This window comes from Miniopterus natalensis, chromosome 17, assembly GCF_054644295.1.
Source record: "Miniopterus natalensis isolate mMinNat1 chromosome 17, mMinNat1.hap1, whole genome shotgun sequence".
Taxonomy (NCBI): Eukaryota; Metazoa; Chordata; class Mammalia; order Chiroptera; family Miniopteridae; genus Miniopterus; species Miniopterus natalensis.
In genome coordinates, this window is record NC_142097.1 from 23,831,817 (window position 1) to 23,845,715 (window position 13,899).

The 13,899-nt window shown below is 47.1% G+C and overlaps 1 protein-coding gene and 1 long non-coding RNA gene across 2 annotated transcripts; one reads left to right on the forward strand and one right to left on the reverse strand.

Annotated features, from left to right (window-relative positions):
- The first annotated feature begins 1,764 nt into the window (after positions 1-1,764).
- On the forward strand, positions 1,765-6,610 carry LOC107538737 (keratin, type I cuticular Ha3-I). Its single transcript, XM_016215063.2, has 7 exons — positions 1,765-2,155; positions 3,113-3,195; positions 3,690-3,846; positions 5,070-5,231; positions 5,315-5,440; positions 5,611-5,831; positions 6,034-6,610. Exons 1-7 carry the CDS (start codon positions 1,808-1,810, stop codon positions 6,149-6,151), a joined length of 1,215 nt encoding a protein of 404 aa, XP_016070549.2. The 5' UTR covers positions 1,765-1,807; the 3' UTR covers positions 6,152-6,610.
- LOC107538757 (uncharacterized) lies at positions 5,309-12,733 on the reverse strand. The gene is made up of 4 exons (XR_001603343.2): positions 12,523-12,733; positions 6,199-6,320; positions 5,598-5,926; positions 5,309-5,459 (listed from the first exon to the last, which is right to left on the reverse strand). It is a non-coding gene; the product is annotated as an uncharacterized LOC107538757 (long non-coding RNA).
- Between the last annotated feature and the right edge of the window lie 1,166 nt (positions 12,734-13,899).

Here is a 13,899-nt window from a genome sequence, read left to right on the forward strand (position 1 = left end):
ACATTTCTGCAGCTTGGTGATGGGCACTGGGAATGGGAGGGGGTCAGCAGACTGGGGTCTAACTGTAAGGCGCTAAGCAAGCCATTTCTCCATTTAAGCCTCAGCTTTCCCATTTGTAAAATGAAGAATTGGATGAGATGATCATTAAGATCCCTGCCATCACTCCTGTTCCAAAGCTTTCCTTCTTTTTAAAAAAATATTTTAAAATTGATTTGAGAGAGAGAGAGACGAAGGGAGAGGGAGGGAGGGAGAGAAAAAAACAACCATATTGATGTGAAAGAGAAACATCAATCGGCTGCTTTCTGCACTCACCACAGACTGGGGACTGAACCCGCAACCTTGGGTATGTTCCCTGACCCGGAATTGAACTGTCAACCTTTCGGTGTATGAGACGACGCTCAACCAGCTGGGCCACACCCTCTCTTTTGATAATTTTGGCATTTGAGCTCAACCTTAAGAGGTGGAAGGAGGAAAGGAAGAGCAAAGCAGCCTGGTTTTTGATCTGCAGCTGTAGCTGAGGGGCTTGGACTCTGCTTCTCAGCCCCTTGTTGCTCTTTCTTTGCGCACTCTCCCCCTTGGCTCATTTCTCCAGCACTCCCGTCTGCACTGGGATTCTGTCATGAATTCTAGTCAACTCCGAGGACCTGCTGAACATTTCCCTGTTCCTTCAAATGTAGCTTATCAAGAATGAAACTACATCATGCCTCTCCTTAGAACCTTCAATAGCTCCCTCTTGCCCTTAAGATAAAGCCTAAACTCAAGGAGATGTACATGGTCCTTCATGTAAAGGTCCTTTGTGCCTTCAGGGAACTCATGTAGAGGGAGACGGGTAGGCACAAGAATCATGACAACACCATGTTCAAGGTGAGATGAGAGAGGAGGAAGAGAGGATCTATCAGAAGTTAGGGAAGGAGGTCGTTCGCTCACTTAAGCAGCGTGGTGTGGTAGAAAGAACAGAGATCAGTGCTGGCATCCTGACTTCATAACATGTTAACTCCTACCCTCTATGGCTTGGTTTGCCCACCTGTAAAATGGGAATAATACCGCATACCCACAAAGGGTCATGGTGAGGAGTGAATGAGATCACGTTTCTGAAAAGTGTCCACCTTGGGCCTGCGCAGGTGCCCAGCAAGTGCCAGCTCCTTCTGACCCTAGCCCTGGCCTTATCCTCCATTCCCCACAGTGCTCTGCATGAACTCTGATCCGGGTGAATACCTGTTACTGGGTTGATGGGCATTATCACGGATATGGGTGGTGCCCGCTTATCGGGAACCAGGCTGTTTTATCAGTTCCAGAGGCATCTATTCCTCTTTCTGAGAACCACGAATTTGGAACCCGGCATCTGGAAATTTGACCGAGCAAAAGACACACAGGCAGGAGCGAGGGTTTGCCCTCTTAGCGAGAAGAGCCAGAGGCTTGCCGAGGAGTCAGGGCTGCGGAGCCAGGACGCAAAGGCCCACGGTGCCCGGCCGCCGCGCCCCTCGTAAAGGCCGGGCGTTCACGGGCCAGCTCTTTGAAGCCGAGCCGCGAGGCTCCTACCCACCGACGCTCAGCACGGGCCGGGAGTCCCGAGGCAGGGAGAGGCCCCAGTAAAGACTTTTATGAGGTGAGGGACTCTTCTGAGGAAACAACAAACCGGGGGGAAGGGCTTTTGACAATCGCCAAATGGGTAGGAATAAAAGCGCTGCCTCCCAGGTCCACACCCTCTGCAGAAGGGGTATAAATGCTCCCGGGGGTGGGGGACCCACACGCTCCTTGGAGAACTGGGACTCTGTCTTCAGCCGGCGCCTCGCTGCCCCCCAGCACCATGCCTTACAACTGCTGCCTGCCCAGCCTCAGCTGCCGCTCCGGCTGCCCCTCCCGGCCCTGCGTGGCCCCCAGCTGCCACAACATCCCCCTGCCCGGGGCCTGCAACATCCCCGCCAACGTGGGCAACTGCGGCTGGTTCTGCGAGGGCTCCTTCAATGGCAGCGAGAAGGAGACCATGCAGTTCCTCAACGACCGCCTGGCCAGCTACCTGGAGAAGGTGCGGCAGCTGGAGCGGGAGAATGCGGAGCTGGAGAGCCTCATCCAGGAGCGGTGCCAGCCCCAGGAGCCCCTGATGTGCCCCAGCTACCAGTCCTATTTCCGGACCATCGAGGAGCTGCAGCAGAAGGTGAGGGTGGGCACCGCACTGCCGGGGCATCTGAGATATGATTCGGAAACAAGATGAGCTCTCAGGGTGATTGAAAGGCAGGGGCTCGAGTCTGGCTTTTCTGTTTTGTTTTCTTGAGGCCCATGTTCTTCTAGGCCCAGGACTGTTAGGTCTGAATATTTGCATAGTGTTAGTCTATGTGGAGGTAGAGCAGCACTTTGCATAAATACGCTGTAATTAAAAGCTTCTGTGCATTTGCCAAGCTCTGGAATTATTACCCTGGGGTGAGAGAAAAGACTGAGCCTGAGAAGGGAGCTGAGGAAGCGGAGCCTTTTGTAAAGACGGGACCATTTTCTCTCTCCCTCATCTGGACTTTGACTGCTCTGGCCTCTTACTGCTGTCCTCGTGTGGGTGCCTAACCTCCTTGACTTCACTATCCTGACCTCGATGCCTCCACTGCCCAGCGAGGGCATAAAATGATTGGATAGAACCAGAAAGAGTGAAAACGACCTACCAGGACATAGTGCCAACCCATGCTGGGTGGGTGGCCGGGAGGGCGCGGCTGCTCCCCTGACCCCCCATCTCCCCGGCTGCTAGTTTACTATCTTCCCCGCTGGATTGGAAGTTTCTTGAGGGCAAGAACTAGTGCTTACTCATGTTCCTATCCTCAGCTCTTAGAACCATGCCAGGCATATAGTAAGTTTTTAAAAATAAATGTTACTTGTCATCAGCTTCTCAGTGTTGCTTGTTAGGAAAGAGAGAGATCATTGATCTACGGATACTTTTCCCGCCTATTTTGGTGTTCTTTTCAAATTTAATTTCTCAAATGTTTATTGAGCACATGGGTAGCATTTAATAGTCTGATCTAGGATCCACTGTGATTTTTCTCATTTTACTCCTTCCAGGTAAATGAATTAGAGGGATGGCTGCTAGCTTTAAAATAACCAGGCTCACCCTAGAACGTTTTGGGTCTTCTAGATCCTGTGCAGCAAATCCGAGAACGCCCGGCTGGTGGTGGAGACTGACAACGCCAAGCTGGCCTCAGACGACTTCAGGACCAAGTGAGTGGCAGGCAGGCACTGCCTTCTCTCTGTCCTCTCTGTCAGCTTAGCCTGCCCTCAACACTGACAAACGTCGACAAAGCGTTTCCCTGGGTGTTTCCCCCACGGTCTCAAGGCTCAGCAGAGCTCAGGGATCTCTTCTCCGGGTCCAGATTCTTCCTCCTGCTTCTCTGTAGAACCCATCCCCCAACCTAGTGCAGAAGCCTGCTCCCCGACGCTCTACTAGGCACAGCGGCCAACTGGGAGAATCTGGGAGGTGTATTAATTTTGCACATCTCATCGTTTTCATGGGATTTTATCTCCTTCAGTCCACTGGCTCTTTATTTATTAAACATAATTACCAGTGCATTTTTCTCTGGGAGCTACTGCTCAGTGTTAAAAACCTAAATGAAGGAGATGGCTGTACAAACCATAAGCCCCAGCTCCCAGTTATCTGACAAACCAAACCAGAGTCAAGGCCAGGCCTGTCTCCAATGCTCCTGTATGTATCGCAGGTACGAGATGGAGATGGGCCTGCGGCAGCTGGTGGAGTCAGACATAACCAGCCTGCGCAGGATTCTGGATGAGCTGACCCTGTGCAAGTCCGACCTGGAGGCCCAGGTGGAGTCCCTGAAGGAGGAGCTGCTCTGCCTCAAGCAGAACCACGAGCAGGTGAGGTTCCCCAAGGAGCAACGGGATTGGACTTGCCAAGGCCTGTTTCCAACCCCATGGGGTGCGGGAGAGCCTCAGCTGGCTAGGGAACGTGTTCAAACTAAAAGGGGTTTGTCAAGAATCAGTAACTTAAAAATCCCTGACAGCAGATTAGGATTTTTCACCCAGAGGCAGGGATGAGAGTGAAGGAAGTTGGCGAGCCCAATAAACGAGGAGAGGTCAGCAACGAGGCAGCCTCCTTTGGTCCCCGGTCAGAGCAGGTGGCTCTGCAGAGAGCTTTTATACAGATTCTCCATTTAGCAACTGGAGAGGCCAGATGAGGCCTCTCCACTCAGCAGAGAGGAGCTGAGTTGGAAACAAAACCCGTCTCTTCCTCTCACTCAGAGCTCTTTCTGCTGATCAGGACTGCCTGGAGGAAACACTGAAAAAACGCTCACCCCCCCTCCCTGGTCGCACGATAAGGAAGACTGACATTTCGTGCAAACCTTAAATTCCCGAGCAATGTAAATGATGATAGCTAATATCAATCAAGTGTGTGTTGTGTGCCAAACATTGCAGTAAGTGCTTTAGAGCTCCCCAGGTAGAAACTGGGGCTTTTAGAAGCTTCTAGAAGCCATATAGTAAGTGGTAGAGATGAGACCCAATTCAGGTCTGTCTGACGCCCACCTAAACCCAAGCACCACACAACGCTGGCTCTGTGAGATGAGCAGTGAAATGAACGGACTTATTTCCTCCAGCAAAATCTATCCTGGTGGAATCAATAGGTCACCAGTCAAGTCTATTCTATGCCAGGAGGGCAGATTTTGAAGGAAGCGCTCTTTAATTCCTCTTTAGCCAGACCCTGTCCTTTTTATTAATCATGGTTAAGAATCCAGCCTAAGAGGCTACATTGGTTTACAGGCAAAAACACTGAACTTGGTGTTGGGGGCCCACAGCGAGAATAGTGGCCCATTACATCTCACCTTCTAAACCGGGAGGGGGACACTGAACACGAGGTGGAAGGTGGTCATGGACTTGAAAGCACTTGGACACACAGATTAGTCATGAATATAGAGCCCAGTAAATGAGAGGACCAAAGGGAACTGAGCTGCCCAAAGCTTCCGAACCATCACAAGTTGAACTGCATTCTCAGAGGAGAGGATCGGGATCTTCTGTGATATTTCAAATCATTAAATCTTATACATTTAATAACTACTGGTCAAATATTTTAAATCTCCCATCAGGAAGTCAACACCCTGCGCTGCCAGATCGGAGACCGCCTCAACGTGGAGGTGGACGCTGCCCCCACCGTGGACCTGAACCGCGTGCTCAACGAGACCAGGTGCCAGTACGAGGCCCTGGTGGAGACCAACCGCAGGGACGTGGAGGAATGGTACACCAACCAGGTGGGCACCTCGGCACCGGGCCGCCCAGGAGCGTGGGACCCCTAGGGCAGGGCCTGACCCTGTGTCTCACCCTTGTGTTTCAGACCCAGGAGCTGAACAAGCAGGTGGTGTCCAGCTCAGAGCAGCTGCAGACCTGCCAGGCGGAGATCATCGAGCTGAGACGCACAGTCAACGCCCTGGAGATCGAGCTGCAGGCCCAGCACAACCTGGTGGGTAGTGTTCAGACACCTGGGGAGAAAGCGAGGCTGCAGAATCAGTCACAGGGCTGCCCTTTGGGTCCCAGTCTCTTTAACTCTTGGAGCTTGTGACTTCTCCGGGAGCCTATGGAGGGACGTGTTAAAGGAGCAGCTCTGTGACATTCCTCACCTTCCCCACACAGAGAGACTCCCTGGAGAACACGCTGACGGAGACGGAGGCCCGCTACAGCTCCCAGCTGTCCCAGGTGCAGTGCATGATCACCAACGTGGAGTCCCAGCTGGCCGAGATCCGGGGCGACCTGGAGCGGCAGAACCAGGAGTACCAGGTGCTGCTGGACGTCCGGGCCCGGCTGGAGTGTGAGATCAACACGTACCGGAACCTTCTGGAGAGCGAGGACTGCAAGTGAGTGTGAAGCCAGTTATACTGTCCTGGAGGGCACATGAGGTTGCTGCGGGGAGGAAAAGTCTTCTTGATGGGAATGAATTTATAACTTCAAGCTTTTGGTTGGCAGCAAAGGAAGAAAGATAGAAAAAGAGTGTGTTTAGTGTCTTCCTATTTCGCCAGCTCATTCTGGCCTAACTTGCCCCAACGGTTTTATCTTCAGCCTCCCCTGCAATCCATGTGCTACAACCAACGCATGTGACAAGCCCATTGGACCCTGTGTCTCCAACCCTTGTGCCCCGCGCGCTCGGTGTGGGCCTTGCAGTACCTTTGTGTGCTAGAGGCCCCAGCGCCGGGGGAGGAGAAGGGCTCCGAAGTCACATCTCACCTCAGCTTCATCCCAGCGTCTCCAACAATGACCACTCTGGGTAAAGGGAGAAACGTCTATCAGCGCACCAGCTTCCAGGGTTTGCCTCGAGGCTTCGCTGAGTTTCTGGGCTTGATCTTTACCTAAGAGAAGACAGAGTCCACTTACTGTCTCTGTCTTCTGAGACTCGTAGAGAAATCTGTAACAGGATCAAGCAGTATCTATTCCCACAGAGACACCTTCGCATAACGTGAGTGTTACACTTCAACAGGTACTTATCTAGATGTGACTGAAAAATAATCACATTAAATGTGATACTGCCGATGGGCACACTATGAAACTAAACACAATTGGAAGAAATGTTCCTTGTCACTCTTTTGGTCTTTGGAGATGCAATAAAAGGTCCCTTGTTAACCTCCTAATAAATTCTTAATCTGGCATAAAAGTGGCAATTGTCCTTTTTGTTCATCAATTCCAAAATGGGGTGTCTTGTAGACATAAAAAGTAACCAGCATTCTTCCATCGATGAAGGGGTCGTTCACCCCAATATATGGTCTGGGGCTTCTTTTAAAGGAAAAGCGTCCACTAGACGTGACCAGCCCGTTGACGTGGATTTCACGCTTGGGGAGACGGTGGTGGGAAAGGAGCAGCGCACCCACGAGAGTATCTGTGAAGGTGTCCAGTCAGGCTCTGCAGAGGGACCGTGTGAGAATCACAGGGGGAGCTGAACCTTGAGGGGAAGGCCGTGCGGGGCCTCGTGGCAGCGTGAAGTACTGTAACCCGGGGAGAACTGGGAAAAATATACTCAGCCAACAATTGTCTTCCTACAACCCTGTCTTCTCATATTGGGCAGTCCCCCCCCCCCCAGCCATCAAAATCAAGCAGTGACTATTTTTGTGCCTGAAAATGTCATAATTATTAACATATGCAGAGATATATCGTGCACAGACCTAGGCCTTCATGTGAATGCGTTATAAATCATTAAAACAAGATGTCAGAGAGGACTCCTTTACAATCACACTCTCTCACCAACATGCTGTTAATGTTAATGTTATCTTTCATATCACTGAATTGTGGTACATTTTGGGAGTGCCAATGTTTATGTCTATTTCATAATGAAAACTAATGTAATTTTTAAAGTTTTATCACAGATTATTCTTTAAACATTTTTTATTAGCCGTGTATAGTGTATACTTTACAATATGCGTAATGTTTTACAGATGTAGCATATATACATATTATAAAATACTCAAAAAAAGTAAACATATTGCAGGTGTGCACCCAAAATTTTTCTGATAGGGCTATAAAAAGAAATATTGTGAAACCCAGAGGATTGGTGAGCCCTGTCCTCCCATAACCCTTTGCTCTCCGTGTAAGTTGGGAAATGTCATTTCAACTTGACATAAAGGTGTGGGTGGCAATTCTTTGGAACATCATGTGTATGATTAAGGAGTTGAAAGTGTGATAGTCTTGTTTTGGTCACAAAGATCTTTTGTACAATGAGAGAACAGCAAGAGATTTACACACGTACATTTTTTTGACATATAAATTCACCCCAGATATCTACATAGTGTGAAACGGTGTGTCTGAAGCACTGAGAGGATCCCAACGGTCCAGTCTCCCAAAGTTGTGCTGGGCTGGCGGGACAGAGCAAATGCCTACGGGTCGCCCCACTGGAGCCCTGGGTTCACAGAGAGCCTCTGCCCTGTTCTGTCTCTCACTCCTCCCTCTGATTCTCTCATCTCCTTACAGTGTCTGCCTGAGTCATGGGCAAGTGTCCTATCCCTCGTATGAGAGCCATCGGTGAGTTAGAGAAAGCCTCTCTTGCAGGGTGGACACAGCCACAGGTGCCTGGTTTGGGAGGCAGCACACAAGCTGGTCTTCAGCTTCCATGCAACTCCCCAGCTGGGCGCTCTTTTCCTGACACAACTCTTACACCTGCAATGGCAGCCTTGAGACACCATGCAGCCTGCTCAGAGCCCGGCCCCTCGCTCCATCCAGCCATTGTCCCTGCTAGAGTCACCCTCAAGGCACAGTTTAAATGACTCTGAAGAATTTTCACATTTCTTAACTGATCCTTATTGTGCCTTTTATGGTAGACACATAGGAGGCGCATAATACGTGCTCAACAAATAATCACCTTCTCGCCTGAAATTAATAACCTATTTAAGCAGATGAAGAAATGAAGCACAGAGAGGTTGCTGGAAACAAGGAGGGAGGAGAGAGAGAGAGGAGGGAAGTAGGGAGGGGGAGAGAGAGAGAAGCAAAACACAGAGCGGGAATGCAATGTATGGTTCAGTCACAGGGTTATTAGTAAACCTCAGGAAGCGGCTGATACCAGGCACGTCTTGGTTCTGTTGCTGAGGAGAAAGGAGAGGGAAGAGGCAGAGGACAATGGCCGTGGGCCCTGAGCTTCCCAAGGGCCAGGGAAAGGGTCACCTGAGAGAGAGACTCTGCAACAACGTCGCTTATCCCCATGCTCTTCTTACAAGAGCTGGTCTTCCTGTTGACATAGACCCTCCCCTCAAACCTGGGCCAAGTTGTCACTGCAGAGGAGGCGACGCTATGTGACTTCTGAGGGTCGTTCATAAAAGGAACAGCAGCTTCCACCTGGTTCTCTGGGCTGCCTGACACCCAGACACTGAGCCCTGAGGAAGCCCAAGCAGCCTTCACACCTTCCCAGACGATGCACCTGACGTCCCAGGGCGGAGACGGGCCGCCTGCTGTGCCTTTTCAGCATCCCTGACCCATAGACTCCAAGGGCGTAACACGTTTGTTGATTTACAGCACTCTGTTTGGGAGGTTTTTAAGCAGCAGTGGAGAGCAGAACAAGGACTCTCTCAGCGCCTCTGGTCTGTCCTCGCCTTGGCTAGGAACCAGATGAAAGCACCAGACATCACTTCTCTGTTTTCCAGCATGTATGAGATTCTCCGGGGGACTAGACAGGGCTGACTTTTGTTTGCCAGCTGTATTTCTAAAGACCACCCCTGCAGATATACTCCAGCTTGTCCTTTAAAACTCCCAAATTTCCAAAATCTTATCACGACAAGAGTTTATTTCTTGCTCATGCTCTAAGTCCAACATAGGCCATTAGGAGGCTCCAGTCATCCTACTTACTCAAGAACCCAGGCTGACAGCACCTCCAACTCTAGCTTTACTTCCACAGATCTGCTTGGGAGGGCAGGAAATTCTGCAATGACTCATAAGCTTTGGTCTTTGGTTAATAACATTCACGTTATTAATACTCACCTGTTATTAACCAAAGCAAGTCACTTAGTCATGCCTCACTTCAAAGGAGGTATCGAAGGGCATTCCTGCCATATTTCCGAAAGGCAGAGAGACAGAAATAGCTGGTGGACAAAACTAATGATCACCACCTTCCTTTTCCTTGGAATATAATCTGTGGGACTTCGTAGTTGGATGATGGTGTGCCCCTCCAGAAAGGAGTGGCATTTGTTCCTGCCGGTGCCCTCAGGCACTGCCAGTCAGAGGCCTCTTTAAATTCATGGCCTGAAGGTTTTGGAATCACAGGTAATGTGCAAGACCAGCGCCTTGTGGTAGGAGCAGGGGGTTGAGATTATACTTGGCTCACCATTGCACCAAGGGTGCGGCCCTTTGGGGTCCAGCTTTACGGAGGGACGGGTCTCCTAGGGGGGTCTCTACCATGGGTGGGACTGGACTTCATTTCCTGTCTGTTCCCTGAGACGTCATGAAAACTGTAATTCAAGTTTGTCAAATCCAGCAAATTCCCCCGAGGGAGAAGCAATTTCAGTGCTCAGTTCCCCTCTCTGAGGACCTACCAATTACTTAGTTCTTTGATAATTTCAAGGAAAAGTAGCATATTTAGCTGTTTTCATGACGCAGGTTAATCCCAACAACTGAGCCTGTACATCATCTGAAACAGACTCTCTAGAGCTGCCTGTCCAGCTCAGCAGCCACTGGCCACACACGGCTATTTCAATATAAGTATGTAAACATGAAATACAGTTAAAAACTCAGTTTCCCCATCACATTAGCCACATTTCCAGGGCTCAGTGGTCATGTGTGTGCGTGCAGTGGATTGCATGTTGGTGGAACATTTCCATTATGGCAGCGGGTCCTGCAGGACAGCGCAGTTTCCAGACCCGACCGAGCAGAGCAGTGACTGAGAACAGTGAGAGGCAAGCGAGGAGCAGCGGCAGAGCCTCCACTCTCTAGATGACACCTGTGACTCTGGCACGATGGGGGGCCATCTCACATTCAGTTATGATTTCCGTCATTCATTCTGTAACTGAGTGCGAATGTCCACCACACAGTAACCGTGGATGGAAACTAGTGGGTAACACAGTGTGGTCTCATGGCTGTGAAACTTACAGTCACCTGAGTACATTCTTACTCTAAGAGGCAATTTTCTCTGGTTCCCTCAGGAAAGGCTGACATAGAGGAAGGAGGATGGGCTTCAGGAGCAGACAGATCTGGGTTCAAATCCAAGCCCTGCATCTTCTAGTTAAAGTGGCTGACCTCCATGACCTCAGTTTCCTCAACAGGAGAATAATAATATCTATTGTATATAGTTACCTTGGGTATTGATCAAGAAAACACATTGGAGGGGCTGATAATTTGCCGCCTTCGCCAAGAGATGGTTGATTGGACACATGATTTAAATCAGTGCCATATAATATAATAAGCTTCTCACATCAAACTAAGTTTTTGTTGAGTTGCTTTGGTGAAGCCAGAATTGGGGCTTATTTTATTTTTTATTTTTTTAATATATCTTTATTGATTTCAGAGAGAGGAAAGGAGAGGGAGAGAGAGAGATAGAAACAGCAATGATGAGAGAGTCATTGATCGAGCCCGCAACCCGGGCATGTGCCCTGACCGGGAATCGAACCCCGATCGCCTGGATCCTAGGTTGACGCTTAACCACTGAGCCACACCCGGCTGGGCTTATTTTGTGATTGTCTCTAAAAGAAAACCAGAAGCTGCAAGTGTCATGTCACTTGATAAACACTAGAGGAGGCTGCCAGGACAGATGCCGTGCCTAGGTTTTTAATGACTCCTGCCAGGCCTCGCCATGTGTACTTTACTGCACACTAAGCATTCATTTAATATGCACTTGCGTCCCCCAATTAGGAATACCAGGACATTTCTGTAAAGCGTATCTGCCACACCTCAAAATAAATTCCTAATGGGTAACAGCATGAAGTGGAAAAAAATGCAACTATAAAAACTAAACTAAAGTTAATAGTTGTCTCGTTTGGGGATGATGAAGAAATTTCAAAGCATAAAAGCAGCAGAAAAAATATATGTATATTTTCCTATATAAAAAGAAAATAATATGCATAAAAACACCATAGACACAATGGAGAAGAAATGATACCCTGGGACAAATTCTGCAACACGTGTGAGTGACAGAAAGGAGAGTTAATATATGTAGCGTAAAATAAACTCTTATAAATAAATTAGGAAAGATGAATAGCTTAACAGAAAAATTGGCATGAGCAGATAATCCCCAAAGGAAGAAATAAAAGTGACCTATGAAATAAATGCACTCATAATGAAATAAGTACAAATAAATACTACAATGAGATTTCACGATTGGACTGTGAATCATGACAAATCTCTTGACAAAGAAGCCAGATAGAAAAAGTCAAGAACCATATGATTTCACTCATATGTGGGATATAAAACTGAAAGCAACAAATGAGCAAATAAGACAAATGAAAACTCACAGACACAGACAAGAGCATGGTGGTTCCCAGGGGGAAGGAGGGGGGATGGGGGGTAGTAAAGGGTAAAGGGGGTCAAATATATGGCGACGGAGGAAGATCTGATGCATACTGTGCAATATACAGATGCTGTGGCATAGAAATGTACACTTGAAACCTATGTAATCTTATTAACCAATGTCACCCCAATCAATTTAATTAAAAAGAAAAAACTGGCATTGGTGAAGGCACGGTGAAATGGGTACAAATAGGGACAATTTTTCTGGAGGATGATTTTAAAATATTTATTCCTAGCCTTAAATTTATTAACATGCTAAAGATTCAGTAATCACATTTCGAGGAATTTATCTTAGGGAGGTAAGAAAGATGCATGCAGGTTCACATTTAAGGAAGTTCATCTCAGTGTTTTTCTTTCAATATTGGAAAACTGGAAACAACTTATCCAACAATAGGGAAGGTTCACATCAAAATGAAAATATAAATGCTCCAATATTTATAGTATTTAATAATCAATGTATTTATGAGCATTTTCTCAGGTTATGTACAATATTCAGTGCATAAATCAATTTACACAGTATGATTTTGATTTTGTAAAACTGTGTGTCAGGACGAAACCTTAAAATAGTCACTATCTTACCTTCCTTCTGCAATTTCTTTCACTACTGCTCTTTCCTCACGACTTGGACAGCAGTGGAGTCTTTCCAATATTCACCGCCCCCAGGGAAGGGCTATTCCTGTAGAAACGCAGAGAGAATGACTCATGCCAATGCTGAGCTTATGCAATTCAAAAGAGGCTTTTGTGGTGGAGGAAAGTGACAGAGAAGACCTTGGCCTTCCCGGATGGCGTGATGGAAGGCTAAAGACTTTGTGACGAGCAGGGAGAGCTCAGATATGCCAGCTGGTGCCGCAGAGGGAGCATGGTGCTCGGGAATAGGGAGGACCGTGCCCATTTCAGTGGATGCCCACCTTGAGCCAGTGGCTACTCTCTTTGATGCTATGATACTATCCAAGCCTCCAAACTCAGATACCATCTCCAGATGACGGATGGGAGGGAGGCTTTCTGACCTTATACACAAGTGACTTCTCTGCCCCCATAAGCTGGAATGTAGGTTTGAAATAGATTTAAGCAGATTTAGAGAAAAATAGTTATATACCCTTTAACACACCTTGGAACATGGATTTAGAAATTTGTACTTGATATATATGGACTTGTATGGATATAGTCTGTATGTATATATATTTATATTCATATCAATATTTATATGGAAATATTTAGAAAAAACACTAAAAGGGAAACAAGAATATTAGGAGTAAATATCATTCTTGTGGGGTTATAGCTATTTTTATTTTCTTGTCTTTAACTATTTTGTATTTTTCAGAAATTCCACAATAAGCAGGCATGAAATTTATAATGTAAACGTTTATTATTGTTGTTATTATTGTTATTTAAATACAATGTTAAAAGCTAATGACAATCTGGGAAAAAATATTTTTAACTCATAATACAGACAAAGCTTTTTTTTCTATTTCACAAAGGATTCCTATCAATCAAAGAAAAAAACCAACAACCCAATGAAAAATTGGACAATAGAAAAGATGATCCACAGAAAAGAGAGCATAAAATAGCATTTGAGGGTACGAAACATTGCTTAATTTTATTTGCAATAATAGAAATGCAAGTTAATACTATTTCAAGATGCTATCTTTTTCCCATCAGATTGGCAAGGTCCAATTTTGATAACACACTGTGTTGGTAAAGCTTGAAGAGACAGGTACTCTCACACATCGCCAAGGGGGGTGAAAACTGGTACAATCTTTATGAAGGGTAACTTGGCAACATCCATCAAAATTACAAATACAAAAGCTCACTGACTCAGCAATTTCTCTTCCAAGAATTTATGGGATATATAAAGATATGCTAAATTACATAAGAGCAAATATTAAAAAATAAAGCTTATAATAGCAAAATATTGGAAATGAGAAACAAATGTCTTTCGATAGAGAACTGGTTAAA